General features: G+C 41.4%; 1 protein-coding gene across 1 annotated transcript in view; it reads right to left on the bottom strand.

Moving 5' to 3' along the window:
* The window catches only part of fech (ferrochelatase), a 58613-nt gene that overhangs the window by 7254 nt on the left and 31294 nt on the right, over positions 1 to 20065 (bottom strand). Inside the window, exons 5-10 of the mRNA XM_072573853.1 lie at positions 17290 to 17424; positions 14503 to 14609; positions 13824 to 13922; positions 7206 to 7313; positions 6172 to 6336; positions 550 to 609 (exon numbers count right to left, since the gene is read on the bottom strand). Coding sequence (XP_072429954.1) covers positions 550 to 609; positions 6172 to 6336; positions 7206 to 7313; positions 13824 to 13922; positions 14503 to 14609; positions 17290 to 17424 — 674 coding nt within the window. The remainder of the gene's footprint in view (positions 1 to 549; positions 610 to 6171; positions 6337 to 7205; positions 7314 to 13823; positions 13923 to 14502; positions 14610 to 17289; positions 17425 to 20065) is intronic.

Raw genomic sequence — 20065 nt, 5'->3', positions numbered from 1 at the left:
CTGAACTTAACTAAGCTCAGTCATCTCATTGGACATTATATGAGCAAGTCACTCATAATGAAGTTAACAGCTGTCACTTACAAAGCTGAACAGGGAGTATAAGAGTATAACATGTAGGATCAGAAGTAGGCATTTGAGCCATTGAGCCACTCCATCCTCAACTTCTTCGATCTTCTTACTGATTAAAGTTCTGTCACACCTTGAATATATTTAGCGATGCAGCATCTAAAGCCCTCTGCTGCTATGAATTTCATAGATTCACCATCCGCAGAAAAAACTCCTCCTCATTCTGAGCTTATGCTCTCTGGTTCAAGATTTGAAGCTCTTAGTGTCTATTTTTATATTACTTGCTAGTTTGTCCTTTCCGTGTACTTTCATCTTTCATTGACCTTTTTGCATCAATGACCATGTGTCATTATTGAATTAAAAAGGCCTTTATTTTTCTATGTTAAACTGGCAACAGACTTGTAATCTGCAAAGTACACTGCCACAAAAATAATCAAGGGGGTTAACTGCTCTACAAAATTAAACATAATAAAACTACATCACCTTTATAAACAGCTGGTTTCCATTTAGTGACTCTGCTCGCCTAATGTTTTCAACACCACACTGAAACAGGTACCAAGGAAAGAAAACAAAAGAAGTTATTTAGAAACACATTTCTCCAAGACATTCATTTCCAATTTTACATGCTGCACAGCAACCCATGTGACCAATCACTGAGAGCACGGTCTTTGCACCACTGGGGTTAAATCTAATTCACACAAAGTAAAACTCTTCTTTCCACAGTTTTGAGATTTTCACATTAAATGGATTTGTTCATTCGAAAAGATCACACAATAAAAGCATCCCTAACAGAATATTCAATGACAATCTCACTCATAGGGTTTAAATGAAGGCCGATATGGGAGGTAGAAAAAAATTCATCAGTGTAAAAAGACATGTCTTTGAGGTGGAGTTACCTTATATTGATGGACACAATAAAAAGAATCAAGACTGAACTGCAGGAGATTGCCTTATGACACTGACAAGACAAGAATTTAATACCGGTAAATGTTCATTCTTCACATCCTTCAGCTCAAACAGCACAAATGACACTTGGGATCTCACTTGCTCAATCGAAATCACATTGAGCAAGGACTAGTCACAATTGTTCAAAAAGACAGAAAGCAAAAGGGAACAGAAGACAAATTATTCCTATGGATCATCCTTACTCCTTTCCAAGCGACTGGCAATGTGGTAACAATGGCAGAACACAGATGGAATTCAGTGCCAACTGTGTGTCAAACATAGGCAAGGAAACCTCCAGCTAATTAGCATATATCCCCAATCCTAAAATTGCCAGCCTTCAACCAATACAAATCATGATATGATAGAGAAATGGTTGAAGGTACTGGACACTGCAAAGACGGAGAACCTCAACAGCATTCGGGCATTAGTACTGGAGGCTTGCGCCTCTCGTCAAGCTGTTCTAGTACACAGTCATAACATTGGCATCTACCAGACAATGTGGAAAATTATCCAGGTAGTGTTTGATACATGAAAAAAAAGGACAAATCCAACCAGGCCAATTACCACCTTGTCAGTATATTCTTGAGCTTCAGTAAAAATGATAGATGATATAATTGACAATGCTATGTTAAGTAAGTGCCACTACATTAAACTGCTCTCTGATGGTTGGATAAAGTTCTGCCAGGCCCACTCAGCTCCCAAGTAGCCTCAATCTAAACATTAACGGCTGAGAGTGACAGCCCTTTACATCAAGCCTTCAACTGGCATCAAAGGAGCACTGGCAAAACTGGAGTTAAAGGGAATCGGGAAAACCCTGCTGGTTGGAGTTTTCCCCTGTAGAAAGCAAGATATTTTGTGGTTGTTGGAGGTTAATCATTTTAATTAAGGGATATAACCACAGGAGTTCCTCAGGTTGGTGTCCTAGATCTAACCATCTTCAGCAATCACAAGGTCAGAGATGCAGGTGGGGAGGAAGCTGGAACATAGAAATGGTTCTGGATGGGGTCATTAGGGGCAAGCAAACTGTTTCTGCAGCAGTGATTGAGAGTCACAAAGACAGCACTGCCTACTTGGTGCTAGAGTCAAGGACATCTCCTGAGAGCTTGAGAAAAACTTGGAGGAGAGGCGGGAAGTCGTTGTCATCATCCATGTAGGCACTTACGACACTGACAAGTGGAAAGCAGGGTCTATTGGAAGATTTTGAATAGTTAGGATCGAGACCAAAAAGCAGAAACTTTCAGGTAATCCAAACTTTCCTACAGAGAGTGTGGTGAACTTGGCCCAGACAATCACAAAGGCCAACCTCCCATTTGTAGAATCCATCTACCAGGCCTGCTATTCACGGAAAGGCCGCCAGCATTCTCAATGATCCATCCCACCCTGGCAATGCTTTTCTACAACCTCCACCATCGGGGAGAAGGTACAGAAGCCTGAACATACCAGGCAACATCCTGGTAAATTTCTTCTGCACCCTTTCCAATGCTTCCACGACCTTCCTATAATATGCCAACCAGAACTGTATGCAATACTCCAAGTGCGGCCGGACCAGTTTTTCTTTTTACAGCTGCAACATGACCTCATGGCTCCTAAACTCAACCCTCTACCAATAAAACCTAACACACCGTACGCCTTCTTAACAACCTTATCAACCGGAGTAACAACTTTCAGGGACCTGTGCACATGGACACAGAGATCTCTCTGCTGATCCACACTACCAAGAACCTTACCATTAGCCTATTTCTCTATATTCCTGTTGCTCCTTCCAAAGTGATTCACCTCACACTTTTCCACATTAAACTCTATTTGCCACCTTTCAGCCTTACTCCGCAATTTATCTATGTCCCTCTGTAACCTGCAACATCCTTCTGCATGGACCACGACTCTACTGGCTTTAGTGTCATCTGCAAATTTACTAACACATCCTTCTACTCTCTCATCCAGGTCATTTATAAAAATGATAAACAGCAGTGGCCTTGCAGTATATCTCTAGTAACTGAACTCCAGGATGGACATTTCCCATCAACCATCATCCTATGCCTTCTTTCAGCTAGCCAATTTCTGATCCAAACTGCTAAGTTACCCTCAATCCTACACCTCCATATTTTCTGCATGAGCCGACCATGGGGAGCCTTATCAAACACTTTACTGAAATCCACATACACCACATCAACCACTTTACCCTCATCCCCCGTTTGGTCACCTTCTCATGACCTAACCTTCACAATTTCAGCTTCACATTCAGTAGCTTCATGATTACTCCTCTCCTATGAACTTCCTGGGGGTTTATCACTAACTCAAAATGGGACTGTATTGGCCAAGTAAATACGTGGCTGCAAGCACAGGTCAGATGCTGGGGATTATGTGGTAAGTAACTCACTCCCTTACTCTTTGAACCATGTCCATCAGCTACAAGGTATAAGTCAGGAGTGTGACAGAACACTCTCCACATGCCTGAATGAGTGCAGATACAACAATATTCAAGAAGTTTGCCACCATCCAGGTCAAAACAACTCACTTGACTTTCACCCTATTGTACACAATCAACATTCACTCTCACCAATACCAAAGTACGCTGGTAGTGTGTATCATGCATAAGATGCACTGCAACAAATCACCAAGGTTTCTTCTATGGTATCCTCCAAACTCATGACCTCTAGCACCTAAAAGAATGCATGCAATAGATGCACAATGAACAGTACCATCTGCAAGATCCCTTCCAAGCCACAACCATCCTGTCTTGGAACTATTTCATTCTTTTCACTGTTACTGGGATATCTTGCTGGATCTCTATGCCTAACGGTACCATGGGTGCCATGCACAATGATTCAACAAGGGAACTTACCATCACTTTCTCAAGGGCAATCAGGAATGGACAAGAAATATTGGCTTAGCTAGCAACATCCACATCCAGTGAATAGATAAAATTAATTGGATAGAAACACAGCTAATTTGTTGAGGATGGGCAAAAAAAAAATTTTAAATAATACTTGTTGCAATTTTACACTAGAAAGGCATCTTTCAAGCAGTTCAATTTCACTCTATAGTAAACATGGTAATTTTCCTTCAGTGAACTTAGAGAACATGTTAAGTTTCTTGTGTTGTTATTTTTACTGTATTTAACTGATTGGGATCTCTTATTCTCAAACTATATCTTGTAGCTTTAGTCACCCTATTGTACACAATCAACATTCACTCTCACCAATACCAAAGTATTGGAAAGGAAACAGCTTCTTGGTATCTACCCTACACAGTCCACTTAGAATCTTATATATTTCAGTAGCGATCAACTTGTATTTCTGCTAGATGCAAAAGATCAATTTACCATATATACTCGTGTAAAAGTCAAATTTTTAGACTATTTGTTTAGGTTAAATATATGGAGTCAACTAATACATGGATAATACTTTTGAGAGGCTGAAATTCATGCATTGAGTGTGAGATGCTGGAAAAGCACAGGAGATCAGGCAGCATCTGAGGAGGAGAATCGACATTTTGGGTGTAAGCCCCTCATCAGGGTTCAAGCAACCTGCTGGATATATATTAAGACACGCCTCTCGAGCAGGAAGGATTTGAGCCCAGTAGGTCTGGCTCGGAGGTAAAAAGACAGTACCACTGCACCACAAGTCCCTATGTGACGTGATTAAAACAGAACGTAGAGTTATAGAATCAGAGATATAAAGCATGGAAACAGGCCCCTTTGGTCCAACTCGTCCATGCCAACCAGATTTCCTGTATAAATCTAGCCCCATTTGCCAGCATTGGCCCATATCCCTCTAAACTCTTCATATTCACATACCTATCCAGGTACCTTATAAATGTTGTAATCATAACAGCATCCACTACTTCCTCTGGCAGCTCATTCCATACACGCACAACTTTGTGTGAAAACGTTTCCCCTTAGGTCCCTTTTATACCTTTTCCCTCTCACCTTAAATCTGTGCCCGCTAGGTTTCGAGTCTCTCGCCTCTGGCAAAAGAACTTGCCTATTTACCCTCTAGAAGGTCAGCTTCCAATCCTCCAGGGAAAATAGTCCGGAATCCTTTCAAACTTTACAAAAGCCTTCCTACAGGAGGGAGACCATAATTGCATGCAATACTTCAAAAGTGGCCGAACCAATGTCCTGTGTAGCCGCAACATGACCTCCCAACTCCTATACTCAATGCACTGACCAATAAAGGCAAGCATACCAAACGCCTTCTTCACTATCTTATCGACCTGCAACTCTACTTTCAAGGAATTATGAACGTGCACTCCAAGGTCTCTTTGTTCAGCAACACACCCTAGGACCTTACCATTAAGTATATACAACCAGCTCTGATATACCTTTCCAAAATGCAGCACCTCACATTTATCTAAATTAAACTCCATCTGTCACTCCCCAGCCCACTGGCCAACCTGATTAAGATCCCATTGTACTCTAAGGTAACCTTCTTTACTGTCCATTACACCTCCAATTTCAGTGCCATCTGCAAATCTACTAACCATATCTATGTTCACATCCAAATCTGTTATATAAATGACAAAAAGCAGTGGACTCAGCACCAATCCTTGTGGCACACTGCTGGTCACAGGCCTCCAGTTTGAAAAGCAACCTCCCTCCTCCACCCTCTGTCCTCTACTTTTGAGACAGTTCTGTATCCAAAGTAGCTAACTTGAACTTCAACCAGTAGGACCCATTTATCATTCCTTCATAAGCCCTGCAAACCAGGAATGAATTAAGTGAACCTTTTGTGAACTACGTCTAAAAGCAATTCTATGTTTTTTTTCATAATCAGGAGACAATATGTGTAGACAATATTTCAGATGTGGTTTCACACGACCACCTGGACAGCTGTGTAAGATGTTTCTACTTTTACATTCAATTCCTGCACATCTTCATAATGCAAAAATCATAATTTGCACCTTGTGTGCAAGGAACTAAGAATCCTGTAAAAACATATCATTAATGAAAGCAATTAATCATGACTGCGTTTTAACTTGGATTTGAGAGCCCATTTTTTTTCCACTGGAAGTTCTATCTACCAAGATAAAACGATGATTAAGTAGATCATGGTAAGCCCTTGCATAACAAAAATAAATCTCTCACTTCCTTAACCAATATGGGGAAATTGCCATACATGGTCATCACAAACATGCATCACAAACAACCTGACAACTCACCTCATTGGCTAAGATCTGTGCATATTCTATATCAAGTTCATGCAGTGTTTCAATGTGATCACTGGTGAAAGCAATAGGAACCAATAATAAGTTTTTGTTGCCTCTCTCACACAATCCTTTGATGGTGTCATCTGTAGAAGGTCCAAGCCAGGGCATAGGACCAACCTGTATTAAAAGAAAATATAAATTACATTGTTAACAGAAGTACACTATTAAGAAGAGCTAAAGCACAATGGTTCAGGTTATTTACACCTTATTTTTCTATACTATGTCAAACATTATGATGTTATCAGATGCAGGAGGACATAACTGAACCAAATGAGCTTCAATAGTTGTAGTGACTGTCAATCACCTGCAGGTGTCACTAGATGACAGTATTTCATGTCATGTTACTTTAAAATGAAATACCACATCACAATGTGTAACAATTTCCCATTAGAGAATTGATTAACTGAAGAAATTATGTATCAGTTCTACCCAGTTCAAATGTAACCCCGTTGACTAAAATTTATTCAACATTATTTTAAAACAGTCTGAAACGGATGGGTCACAAAAGTACACAGTAAAGTGGAATAAATACATGAAACCTTATTTTGTGGTATAGTATCAAAGTCTCCCTATTGGTACACCCTAAACTTTTCCAGAATGAATTAGATTTTCAGTAAAATGTTAACCATTCAGTTGGACTCTACCAAGATCTACTGATGCAATACCTGCAATGAGCTAGTTGCTCAAATGATATTTCACAAAATTTTTAAATCTCCCTGTCTTACTCAGCCTGAGCCCAAGAACAGCAAGTTACATTGGGAGGGCAAACAATAGCCACAGTAAACTGACAGAATGGTTTTTGGGTCTGCATGCAAGTATTCAAAGATCTATACAAAACTAACAACACAAAACAAGTATATTAAGGGGTATGAAGTAAAGGCAAGTAAATAGAATCAAGGTATAATTTAGTCACACTGTTGGACAGGGGAATAGGTTTAATATTCCAGGTGTAATCTTCTGCAAATAAATAAATAATGGTATGTTACCTTAGACTGCCACACCAGCCTGTATGGGTTACTGAAATTTAGCATTTCCATGACTCGCTGAACGGTTGCTCCCACCTCCTGTGGATAGGGGTCACCACGATTCACCACCTGAAATACAGACAGTGCTAACAAATAATGGTAGCATAATGGATTCCATATAGTTAGTTATTCAAAAATATGCAATGGACAATAAATGCTGGCTTTGGCAGTAATGTACACATTCAATTATTTAAATATATTCCCAATTACCAACTCATACTCTGTAGTAAATACAATGAAACAATCTATCAACTTATGACAAAGTACCTCACAAAGTTCCCATTCACTATGTTCCAGTGGTTTATCATATAGGTTGCTTAGTCCAACACCTATCAAAATACAGTGAACATATATATATAGCCAGGTTCTACTCTGAGCACTTCTTTTCCCTCCCATAAGGTTTACTTACTTTGCAAATACAGCACAGAAACAATTTTCATACACTGCGTGCTTGGCAACTAATGTAGGCTTAAGTGAACTGCACAAGAAACCATGGTATTGGCATTGTGGGATTTAAAGACCAAAAATATTTCCTCGATTGCCAACTCAATTATCCAAAAAGAAAATCAACATTTAATTCCAGGCCAAGCTGGTAACAGTGCCCATCCTCAAAGTTACAGTACAAACACCATATGAAAATTTCTGCCTGGAGAAGTAATTATGTATCAATCCCAGATAGAATTTGAATGAACTAGGATTTAAAATGGTGACCAAACATGCTTTGTCACGAAAGCGCAAATAACTTTTGTTCAGGAAGCCAAATGTTCTGCCAACACATTGAAAACTGCTTTGGAAGGAAGGAGGGGGCTTTTTGTCAACCTAGGTGGAATTTGAAATGGTTTCAGAAACAATTTATTTTAAAAATTCCCTCTTAGGACTTGGGGGCTGTTAGCTGGCCAGCAATTATTACCCATCCTAAAGTGTCCTTGAGAAGGAGGTGGTGAGTTGTTTTCTTAAACTTCTGCAGTCCATGATCTGTAGGTTGAACCACAATGCCATTCAGGAGGGAATTCCAGCGACAGTAAAAGAATGGCAATATTTTTCCAAGTCAGGATGGCGAGTGGCTTGGAGGGGAACTTGCAGGTGGTGGACTTCCCACATACCTGCTGCCCTTGCCCTTCTAGATGGAAGTGGTTGAGAGTTTGGAAGGTGCTGTCTGAGGATCTTTGGTGAATTTCTGCAATGCATCTTGTAGACAGTACACGCTGCTGCTACCGAACGTCAGTGCTCGATGAAATGAATCCTTGTGAATGTGGTGCCAATCAAGTGGACTGCTTTGTCCTGGATGGTGAAAAGCTTCTTGAGTTTTGTTGGAGTTGCAATCATCCAGCCAAGTGGGGAGTATTCCATTCAACTACTGACTTGTGCCTTGACATGGCTTTGGGGAGTTAGGTGGTGAGTTACCTGCCACACTATTCCTAGCATCTGACCAGGTCTTGTGTTTATATGGAGAGTTCAGTTCAGGTGGGGGATTCAGTGATGGTAAAGACTTTAAAAAGTCAAGGGCTAATGGCTATATGGTCTCTTAGGCCATAAAATATAACAGCAGAAATTAGGATATTCGGCCCATCGAGTCTGCTCTGCCGTTCAATCATAGCTGATAGGTTTTTCAACCCCATTGTCCGCTTTCTCATCATAACCTTTGATCCCCTTGGCAATCAAAAACTTACCTACATCTGTTTTAAATATAGAGTCAGAGATGTCCAGCACGGAAACAGACCCAAATGATCTGGCCTCTACAGCCTTCTGCGGCAATGAACTCCAAAGATTCACCACACTCTGGCTGTGCCCTCAGGTCCTTGTCTCTCCAGCGAATGGAAACATCATCCCAATCTCCACTTTACCGAGGGCATTCAGTATTCTGAAAGTTTCAATCAGAACCCCCTCATCTTTCTAATCTCCAATGAGTATAGTCCCAGAGTCTCAAATGTTCCTCATACGTTAAGCCTTTCATTCCTGGGATCATTCTCGTGAACTTCCTCTGGACCTGCTCCAGGTCCAACAAATGTTTGCTAAGGCATGAGACCCAAAATTGCACAAATACTCAAAATGTGGTCTGACCAGTGCCTTATAAAGCCTCAGAAGTACATCCCTGCTTTTATATTCTAGTCCTTGAGATGAATGACAACATTGTATTTGCCCTCCTAACTAGTGACTCAACCTGCAAGTTTACCTTAAGAGAAACCTAGACTCGGACTCCTGAATCCCTTTGAACTTCCAATTTCTGAATTTTTGCCCCACTTAGAAAACAGCCCATGCCTCCATTCTTCTAACCAAAGTGTATGATCTCACACTTAAGGGCGGCTCAGTGGTTCAGTGGTTAACACTACTGCCTCACATGCCAGGGACCGGGTTTGATTCCAGCCTCAAACAATTTCTGCGTGGAGTTTGCACATTGTTCCTGTGTCTGCGTGGGCTTCCTCTGGTTCCCTCCCACAATCCAAAAGATGCGCAGGATAGGCGAATTGGCCATGCTAAATTGCTCATAGTGTAGGTTATTAGTCAGGGGTAAATATATGTTAGGGGAATGGGTCTGGGTGGGTTGCTCTTCGGAGAGTCGGTATGAACTTGTTAGGCCGAAGGGTCTGTTTCCACACTATAGAGATTCGAATTCTAATACTTTCCCAAGTTATATTTCATCTGCCACTTGTGCCCAATCTCCTAACCTTTCTGCCACCTCAATACTACCTGCTCCATCACCTATCTTTGCATCTGCAAATTGAACCAGAATGCCCTTCATCCAGATCATTAAAGTATAAAGTGAAAAGTTGTGTTCCAACACTGACCCTTGTGGAACACCACCAGTCACTAGTTTCCATCCTGAGAAGGACCCTTTTATCCCCACTCTCTGCCTTCTGCCAGACAGCCAATCTTCTATCCATACTAGTACTTAGCCTCTCTCACCATAGGCCCTTATCTTACGCAGCAGCCTCCTGTGTGACACCTTATCAAAGGCCTTCAGGAAGTCCAGATAGATAACATCTATTGGCTCTCCTTGGTCTAACCTGCTTGTTACCACCTCTTATTGGAAGTGGTAATTGCCTGGCATTGGTGGTGACCAAATATTACTTGTCACTTGCCAGCCTGAGCCTGGATATTGCCCATATATTGTTGCATTTGAACATGCACTGCTTCAGTATCTGAAGAATTGCGATTAACGCTGAACATTGCTAATGACGGCACAAATAGCCCCACCTCAGACCTTATGATAGAGGAAAGGTCATTGATGAAACAGCTGAACATGGTTGGGCCTAGGGCACCACCCTGTGGAGCTCCTGTAGAGTTGTCAAGGAGCTCAGATGACTGACCTCCAACAATCATAACCATCTTCCTATTTGCCAGGTATGACACCAACCAGCAGAGAGTTCGTCTGCAATACCCATTGGTTCCGGTTTTGCTTGGGCTCCTTGATGCCACACTTGGTTGGATGCAGCTTTGCTGTCAAGGGCAAATCACTTTCACCTCACCTCTGGAATTCAGCTCTTTGGTCCATGTTTGAACCAAAGCTATAATGAGGTCAAGAGCTGAGTGACCCTGGCAGAACCTAAACTGGGCATCCCTGAGCAGGCGCTGCTTGATTGCACTGTTCCCATGAATGAATAAATAAATAAGACTGATGGGGTGATAACTGGCCAGGTTAGATTTGTCCTGCTTTGTGCCTACAGAACACACCTAGGCAATTTTCCACATCGTTGGGCAGATAACAGTGTTGTAACTGTAATGGAAGAGCTTGGCTGGGGGCACAAGGCTTCAGTACTTTTGTGGAAATGTTGTCAGGGCCCATAGCCTTTGCAGCATCCAGTGCCTCCAACCGTTTCTTTATGTCATGTGGAGTGAATCGAATAGGTTGAAGAATACCATCTGTGTTGCTGGGGACCACAGCAGGAGGCCAAGGTGGATCAATCACTTGGAACGTCTGGCTCAAGATTTCTGCAATGCTTCAGCCTTATCTTTCGCACTTACACGCTGGCCTCTTCTGTCACTGGGATTTTTGTGCAGCCTGCTCCTTCAGAGTTGTTTAATGTCCATCACCATTCACTTGATGTGGGAGGACTGCAGAGGTTACAGCTGATCCGTCAGTTATGGAATTGTGTCTAACATTTGCTGTCTGGCACGCAAGCAATCCAGTTTGGTACTTTATCAGGCTGACCCTTCATTTTCTGGTATTTCTGACGCTGCTCCAGGCATGGCATCCTGCAACCTCAATTGAACCAGAGTTGACCCCTTGGCTTGATAGTAATGGTTGGGTGGGAGATAAGCTGGGCTAAGAGGTTGCAGATTGTGCTGCAGTACAATTCTACTGCTGTTGATGGCTCACTGTGTTTCATGGATGCCCAGCGTTGAGTTACTAGATCTGTTCACAAATCTATCCCATTTAGCATGGTAATAGTGCCATATAATATGTTGGACGGTATTCTTAATGTGAAAGGAGGACTTAATCTCCACAGAACAGTGGTCACTCTTACAGTTATCGTCATGGACAGATGCATTTGCAGCTGGCAGACTGGTAAGGAGAGAGGACAAGTATGTTTTTCTCTCTTGGTTCCCTCACCACCTGCCACAGACCTGGCAGCTGTCCTCTAAGATCCAATCAACTTGATCAGTAGCACGGCTGCCGAACCACTTGGTGGTGGACAATGAAAACCCCCACCGAGAGTACATTTTGTACTGTGCCACCCTCAGTGTTTCCTCTAAGTGTTGTTCAACATGGAGGAGTACTGATTCATCCTGATGAAGGGCTTTTGCCTGAAATTCCGATTTTCCACTCCTCAGATGCTGCCTGACCGGCTGTGCTTTTCCAGCACCACTCTAATTTAAACTACTGATTCATCAGCCGAGTATGGGTCGTACTTGATGATCAGCAGGCTTCCTTTGCTCACGTTTAGCTTGAAGCTATGAGACTTCCTTGGGTCTGGAGTCAACATTGAGGACTCCCAGGGCAACTCCCTGTATACCAGGATGCTACTACCTCTGCTGGGTCTGTCCTGCTGGTGAGACAGAACATATGTGGACCAGATAAAGTGAGTATAGCAGACTTTGTTCTCTGAAGGACATCAGTGAGTCAGATGGATTTTTCCAACAATTAATAATAGTTTCAGGTTCATAATTCCATATACTTTTCACTAACCATAAGATTAAAGTTAGGCTATTTAGTTCATTGAGTCTTTGCCACTATTCAATCATGGCAGGTATGATTCTTAACTCCATACTCCTACATTTTTCCTCTAACTTTGATCTCCGAACTAATCAAGAACTTTCTCAATTTTAAACATATTCAATGACCTGACCTCCAAAGCCTTCTGTGGTAATGAGCTCCACAGATTAGCCAGCCTCTGGCTGAAGAAATTCCTTCTGACCTCAGTTCTAAAGTGCCATTCCTTCACTCTGAGGCTGTGCCTTTAGATCCAAGTCCCTCCCATTAATGGAATGAGCTTCGCCATGTCCATTCTATCCAGGTTTCTCAGTATTTTGTAAATTTTAATCCCACATCATTCTTCTGAATTCCAAGTACAGGTCCAGAATCCTTAACCACTCCTCCCAATAAGCCCTCATCGTTGAAATCATTCTTGGAAACCTACTCTGCACCCTTTCCAAGGCCAGCACATCTTTCCATAGATTACAGGGCCCAAAACTGCTCAGAATATTCCAAATGCAATCTGACCAGAATCTTATACAGCCTTAGCCGTGCATCCCTGCTCCTGTTTCCTAGCACTCTTGAACTCAATGCTGACATTGCACTTGCCTACCAACTGCCAAATGAACCTGTATGTTAGCCTTAAGGGAACCATGAACTAGAACTCCCAGATCCCTTTATGCTTCAGACTTAGCCTTCCCCAACATTCAGAAAATAATCTACATCTCTGTTCTTCCTACCAAAGTACATAACCTCACACATTCCCACTGTATTCCATCTCCCACTTCTTTGCCCACTCTCCTAGCCTGCTCAAGACCTTTTGTAGCTTTCTTGCCTCCTCAACATTAACTGTCCCTCCTCCTATCTTTGCGTCATCTGCAAAACTTAGCTACAATGCCGTCAGTTTAAACCGACACTCTGCCTTTTCCAAGTCAGCCAATCTTCTATTCATGTAAGAACCTTTCCCCTAACATCATGGGATCTTATTTAACAGCCTCCTGTGCAGCACCTTTCAAAAGACTTGTGTAAATTCAAATATATCACATCCCCTGACTCTCCTTTGTCTAACTTTGGATTCAAGTTCCAACATCTGTTCTGGCAGAATTCAAACTGAGTTCCCAGAATATTCTCACAAGACTACGATTACAGAAACTCAACTAATACCACTAGGCCATTGCATCCTTGTTATGTCTTTAATCTCAGTTGCTCCCCTAACTTACAAAAAAAATTTTTTTTAAACCTGTGATACAATAGTTAATGAGCACAACCAAGACAAGACAGAAGATTTTGGATAGATCAGCTGAAAAAATGAAGTCAAATACAAATTCAAAACTGGACCAGAAGCATATAAAACTTAGCAAAGTATGCAAAAAGCCAGAATTCACTAGGGTGTATTTCTAGTTAAACTGATTCTTTCAAACACAAGATTGCTCAAAGGCACTTACAGACATAGGCAGAGAATGAGCAGAGAACAAAATGACTACATCATCTCTTTTCTTAGATGGAAATCGATCAAGTTCCTGTCGTATATGGTCTGCAAAGCACTGTAAGGTAAATAAAATCTGTTAACCAAACAATTACTAATAAGAATGAGTGTTGGTGCACTTCAAAAAAAACTGATACTTATTCTGAATTAACTGTCAGTTCTTCGATGATCAAAAGCATTTTATTTGCAAAGTCCAGTAACCCTAAAAAAGTAATTAAGTTTGAATAGTAGAAAGCTCATCAGTGACAGATTATATCGTCAGCACCCTTAACACCCAAGACAAATTAAGGTGTATCATTTGAAAAGCACAACTACACTGCTAAGCTTCTGAAGGAATTACCAGTAGATAAAGGGCCAAGAGACTATATGGCACACTTTTAGTTTCCTCACAATAAATCACACTGCTGATATACAGCACTTGTAAGAAACACTTGACAGGACTCAAAACCATGCTTTACTTTAAAATACAGAGTAAAATTAAAACCCACAACCAAAAGTTTAAATTTTGCCAATTTCTTAGTCCCTGGCAAGTGTGTTCTAGTAGTCAGCTACAGAGAAAAGCACGTCTAGGAACTGCATTTGATACTGAGTATTCCAAAGTATGAGAAAAAACAACAAATGGATCCACAACCCATTACCTGAATTAATAAAGGATGTGTTGGCCACCTGTCAATCGTACTCCATTTCATCTTTGGTGCTGCTCTCCTCCCATTATAGTACCGATAAATTGCGTTTAAACTACTTCCTATGAAAGAAAACCAATCAAATAAAATCTTACCTCACACTAGTCAATCAATTCTGGGGATCTCACCATTTTCCATTCAAACAGTGAATGAAATGTTGCACTAAGGTGGAATATGTTTTATACTTTTAAGACTGCAAAGAGCTTGGTATAAGTCACACAAACAGAGAAAATTTGGGAAAATACAAAGTAAGAGATTAAATTATGACGGAAGGACTCAAAGCATTCATTTTAGAAGTCAGAAGACTGGAGACATAACTGTTAAGGAAAGTATAGAATTGTATAGTTTCCCAATCTCCAAAAGGCTTCACTAAACCCAAATGCTAATAAGAAGCACCTGCCTCACAGTTTGCATTCTGCTGGGGCTACAGAGTTCCTGACCTTATTATAGTCTTGGTTCAAACATGGACAAAAGAAATGAATTCGAGAGGTGAGATGAAAGCAATATCCTCCTTGATATCACGTTCCATTTGACTGAGTGCCCAATTAAGGAGCCCAAGCAAAACTGGAATCAATGGGAATCGGGGAAAACTCTGATGGTTGGAGTCATACCGGTCACACAGAAATATGGTTGTGGGTGTTGAACCGCTGCAGTGCTTGGAGTAAGGTACATTCATTGTGCTGTTGGGGAGGGAGTTCAAGATTGTAACTTTGAAAGTGACAGTTATGTGGAGAAAGGTAGGACTGCAGATCAGAGTCAAAAAGTGTGGTGCTGGAAAACTACAGCCAGTCAGGCAGCATTTGAGGAGCAGGAGAATCGACATTTCGGATACAAGTCCTCCATCAGGAATTGAGGCTTGTGGGCCAAGGGGGCTGAGAGATAAATGGGAGGGGTGGGGCTGGGGGAAGACAGCTGGGAATGCGATGGGTAGATGAAGGTGAGGGTGAAAGTGATAGGTTGGAGAGGAGGGTGGACAGATAGGTGGGAAGGAAGATGGACAGGTAGGACCATTCAAGAGGGTTGCATCAAGTTTGACGGTTAGGACTGGGATAACATGAGGAATGGGGAAATGGGGAAACTGGTGAAATCCACATTGATCCAGTGTGGTTGGAGGGTCCCAACGCAGAAAAGGAGACGTTCTTCCTTCAGGTGCCAGGTGATTAGGGTTTGGCAATGGAGGAGGCCCAGGACCTGCATGGGAGGATGAGTTAAAGTGTTCAGCCATAGGGTGATGGGGTTAGTTAATGATTTGGAAAAAAATTAGCAAGTGATAGTGGGTCTCAAATCTGCTGCATTTGTCCCTCTTGGTGGTAGTGGTCACAAGTTCGGAAAGTAGTGAAATCAGAGGAACCTTGAAGAGTTGCTACAGTGCATCAAGAACATGATACACACACTACTCAGACTTGATATTATAGTCAGTACTTGTACAACTAGTCCAGTTATTTTAAAATGTTAACATTTAGTGATACTTCTATACCTTATGCAAGAAATTCAGAAAATCTGCACATGGGTACAAATTTCATTGCAAATAAACTGGAATTTAATATTGTGTAGATCTTAGTTATAATTGTGCAGAAAAGTTGAGACAAGAGAGATTATATCGGCCCTATGGTCTACTACTACTCCTCCTATTTCATATGCTTGAAAACAGTATGAACATCTCCCAGGTGTGGAAAGGCATGGATGTCAACATTGCTCCATACATCTACTTCACCACTGAGGAGATCAGTTCAAATGTGAAGGCACTCAGATTTCCTGCTCTAGCTAGACTCCCACAAGACCAGGGAGTCATAGGCTTTACACATTCTACAGCCCAGACAGAATTAGAGCAACAAGAAGTTTTCAGTTAAAACAGGATTCTACTCAACAATGTGCAACTGGCATACAGATTATTACTAAGCTTTCAAGTACTGTGTTAAGGCAAATTTGAGTATTCATATAAATTTAAGGGCTCTGGTTGATAACAAAGACAATACGTCAAAAAGGGGGTTGTGTGGATCAATTAATTCAATTAACAGAACACCTGGATTGCCAACATTGTGGGTTCAATTCCCAGACCAGCTGAATTTATCACAAAGGATTCTCCTTCTCTTGCTGTTGTGCTGTTTTTTTTGTTCTTTGTTCTCAACCTCTCCTCCTGCCGGAGGCTTGGTGATCCTCCAGTTAAACTCAGCATCAGTCGTCTCTCTCTCTCTCGTGACAGACCAGACCTATGGTCCTCTGGGACTATGGCAACTCGACCTTCAGTGGTTCGAAAGTCAAGTATTCATAATGCCAAAACTGAACAAGAAGTTTGAACTCGCACAAGATAAAACAAACTAAATGTTCAACTGAATATGGAGCATATTGCCTGCATTTATAAACTCAACTCTAGTCGATACAGAATATTTTGGCAAAAACAAAATGGATTTTACGAGGTAAGTTATCTTTACATAGTGTATTTTGAATGCAGGCATGTGAATTAAAATTAAACTGGACTGGTGGTGTACAAGTGCTTTGTACCCCTTCAGCAAGGGAATGTTTAACATCAAGTATATCAGCCACTGAGTCTGCAGACAGTTATATGCTTAGCTCAAACATTTGCGTCCTGCCCTTATGGAATAGAAGAAGTGGGATAAGGTGGAAAGAATTCCTTCAATAAAGAATAAATCTTGAAGGTAGCCTCATACTTAGAAAATAGTTTTAAACTTTCAACTTTTAGTGAACAGCATTATTCACTTTAGACATCTAACATGGCAATACCTGTGGTAGAACAGCTGTATTGAGGATATTGTGTAAAAGCTACTGCTCGCTCAATTCCATCTCTCTCCATCTCTTCCACCGCTTCTTCTGTTAGAGGATGAACATATCGAAAACCAATATAAAATTTGTGTGGTGCTGAAAAATAAGATGGCAAACAAGTTGATCATTATTTCCACGTAATGTAACTGGAAACGGAACAGGATTGTCACATAACTCAAAGTTCCAATCACTGTAAAGAGCTGGCTGCATGACACATTTTTAGAATAGTTTTTGAAAAGGGGAGACAAAGAAAAACAAGTAACTACAGGCCAGACAGCTTACAAACTGTGTCTGGGAAAATGTTAAGAGTCTGCTTTACAGAATGTAACAGCAGAGCATTTAGAAATAATAAAATCAAGCAGAGTCAATGTGACTTCATGAAGAGAAAATCATACCTGACAAATCATGTATTTGAGGATGTAATAAGCAGGATAGATAATGGGGAAGCAATGTATGCAATATATTTGAATGTTCAGTTATATAATAACATACGACACATTAGGCTACTTAGGATAATCCATTGGAGGTAGTTTATTAGCCTGGACAGAGGATTGGCTAAATAACAGAACAAAGTTGGCAAAGGAAGGCATTTTCAGGATGGTAACCTCTAGCTAGTACCACAGAGATCAGTCATGGGCCACAATTATTTACATTGGATGAAGAAATTGAACAAGTTTGGGGATGACAGACCAAAGTAGAAGGTTGCACATTAACATCAGCAATGTGCACCTGGAACTGCAATCGTCTTCCAAACTACCCATAGGCATGTGCATGTGCATAGGTATAACATTGTGACAATGTTGTATCTTTAACAAGGCTATGCTGTCCTGAGATTTTTTTCAAAAGGGTTTGTAAATAGCAGAGGTTCGGAACTGTCTGGAAATATCTACTTGAGAAGGCTTTTAAGTCTTTCTTTTAAAACACTTGCACAATGAGGGGGAGTGGCCAGTTCTACCAGTTCAGGTTTTGGTTTGGTTTGGTTTGATTTTAGCAAGCAATCTGTTTGAAGCTAATGGTCAAGTTTTAGCTAGGGAGAAAGTTCCCGGATTCAACAGAGGTTTTCTGGCTGACTCTGAGAATTCTCCTACAAGAACCTGTGTCTGATTTTACAGATTTTGCCAAGGGGTGTTCATGGGGATGTTCGTGGGGATGTTGTAAGTATTTGGAACAGCATAATTAAGTTGTGAGAGAGTCGACTGGGTTTTCAGACGGGTTAAGTTATCTAACTTCAGTTCTCTTTTGTTCGTGTTGCATTCAGTAGTCTGTAAATAAATTCTGCTCTGTTTAAAACGGAGTAGTTGGGTCAGCTACATCAGTCCTTGAATGTCCATTTTACATCTGCTTAAAACAAGAAAAGTTAGGGTCTGAGTTGCCTTCTTGAAATGTTTTGAGGGGGTCTGACCTGACCTGACCTGACCTGACCAGTACACAAAGCTGGATGTCTAAGAAGCATTTGCATTTTATGTGCATAATTCCAGTGTTCACTTACTGTCCCTCACCCCTCTTGCTTGCAATACTCCAGCTGTTGTACTAGCACCTCCTTTGCCCTGCCACTTCTTTCACTCGTGCCCTGCTCTCTCATAAGGAACAATAAAAACCAAGCAGTGCAAGACAATAATTGGGAGAGAGGCATATGCCTATCCCTTTCCATCACTAAAATAACATAACTGAATTGTTGTCACTATCACCAAAATGCTCACCTACTTCCAAATCTAACAACTGGCTGGGTTCATTTCCCAGGACCAAATCCAATGTGGCCTCACCCCTTGTTGAGCTGTCTACATACTGTGTCAGGAAACCCTCTTGCACACACTGGAAAAAACGTGACCCATCTAAAAGTACTCAAACTACAGTATTTCCAGTCAATAATTGGAAAGTTAAAATCCCCCATAACAACTACCCCGTTACTCTCGCTCCTATCCAGAATTATCTTTGCTATCCTATCCTCTATATCACTGGAACTATTTGGAGCCCTACAGAAAATTCCCAATAGGGAGACCTCTCCTTTCCTGTTTCTACCCTCAGCCCATACTACTTCAGTGCACGAGTCCTCAACTGTCTTTTCTGCCACCGTAATGCTTTCCTTGACTAACAATCCCACACCTCCCTCTATTTTCCACCTTCCCTCTTCTTACTGAAACATCTAAATCCTAGAATCTGCAACAACCAGTCCTATCCCTGCTCTATCCATGTCTCTGAAATGGCCACAACATTGAAGTCCCAGGTACCAACTCATGTTGCAAGTTCACCCACCTTATTCCTGATGCTCTTGGCGTTAAAAGGTTAACACACTTCAAACCACCTTCCTGCTTGCCGGTGCACTCTTATGATCTTGAAATCTTATTTATGACCTCACTATTCTCAACGTCCTGGTCACTGGAGCTTCAATTTGGGTTCCCAAACCCCTACTGAATCAGTTTAAACCCTCCCGAAGAGCATTAACAAACTTTCCCCCCAGGATACTGGTACCCCTCTGGTTCAGGTGTAGATCATCCGTTTTTAGAGGCCACACTTACCCCAGAATGAGCTCCAATTATCGTGGTATCCTAAAACGTCTCTCCTGCACCATGCCTTTGGCCACGTATTCAACCTCTCTGTCTCTCTATTCCTCGTCTTGCTAGCAAGTGGCATGGGTAACAAAATCAGAGATAACAACTCTTGGTTCCAATTCCAAGCTTCCACCCGAGCTCCCGATTTTCTGCCTTAAATCCCCATCTCTTCCTACCTATGTCATTAG

Source organism: Chiloscyllium punctatum, chromosome 1 (genome assembly GCF_047496795.1).
Source record: "Chiloscyllium punctatum isolate Juve2018m chromosome 1, sChiPun1.3, whole genome shotgun sequence".
NCBI classification, from domain to species: Eukaryota; Metazoa; Chordata; class Chondrichthyes; order Orectolobiformes; family Hemiscylliidae; genus Chiloscyllium; species Chiloscyllium punctatum.
Note: the sequence above shows the minus strand (reverse complement) of the source record. Positions and strands in the feature narration are given on the sequence as shown.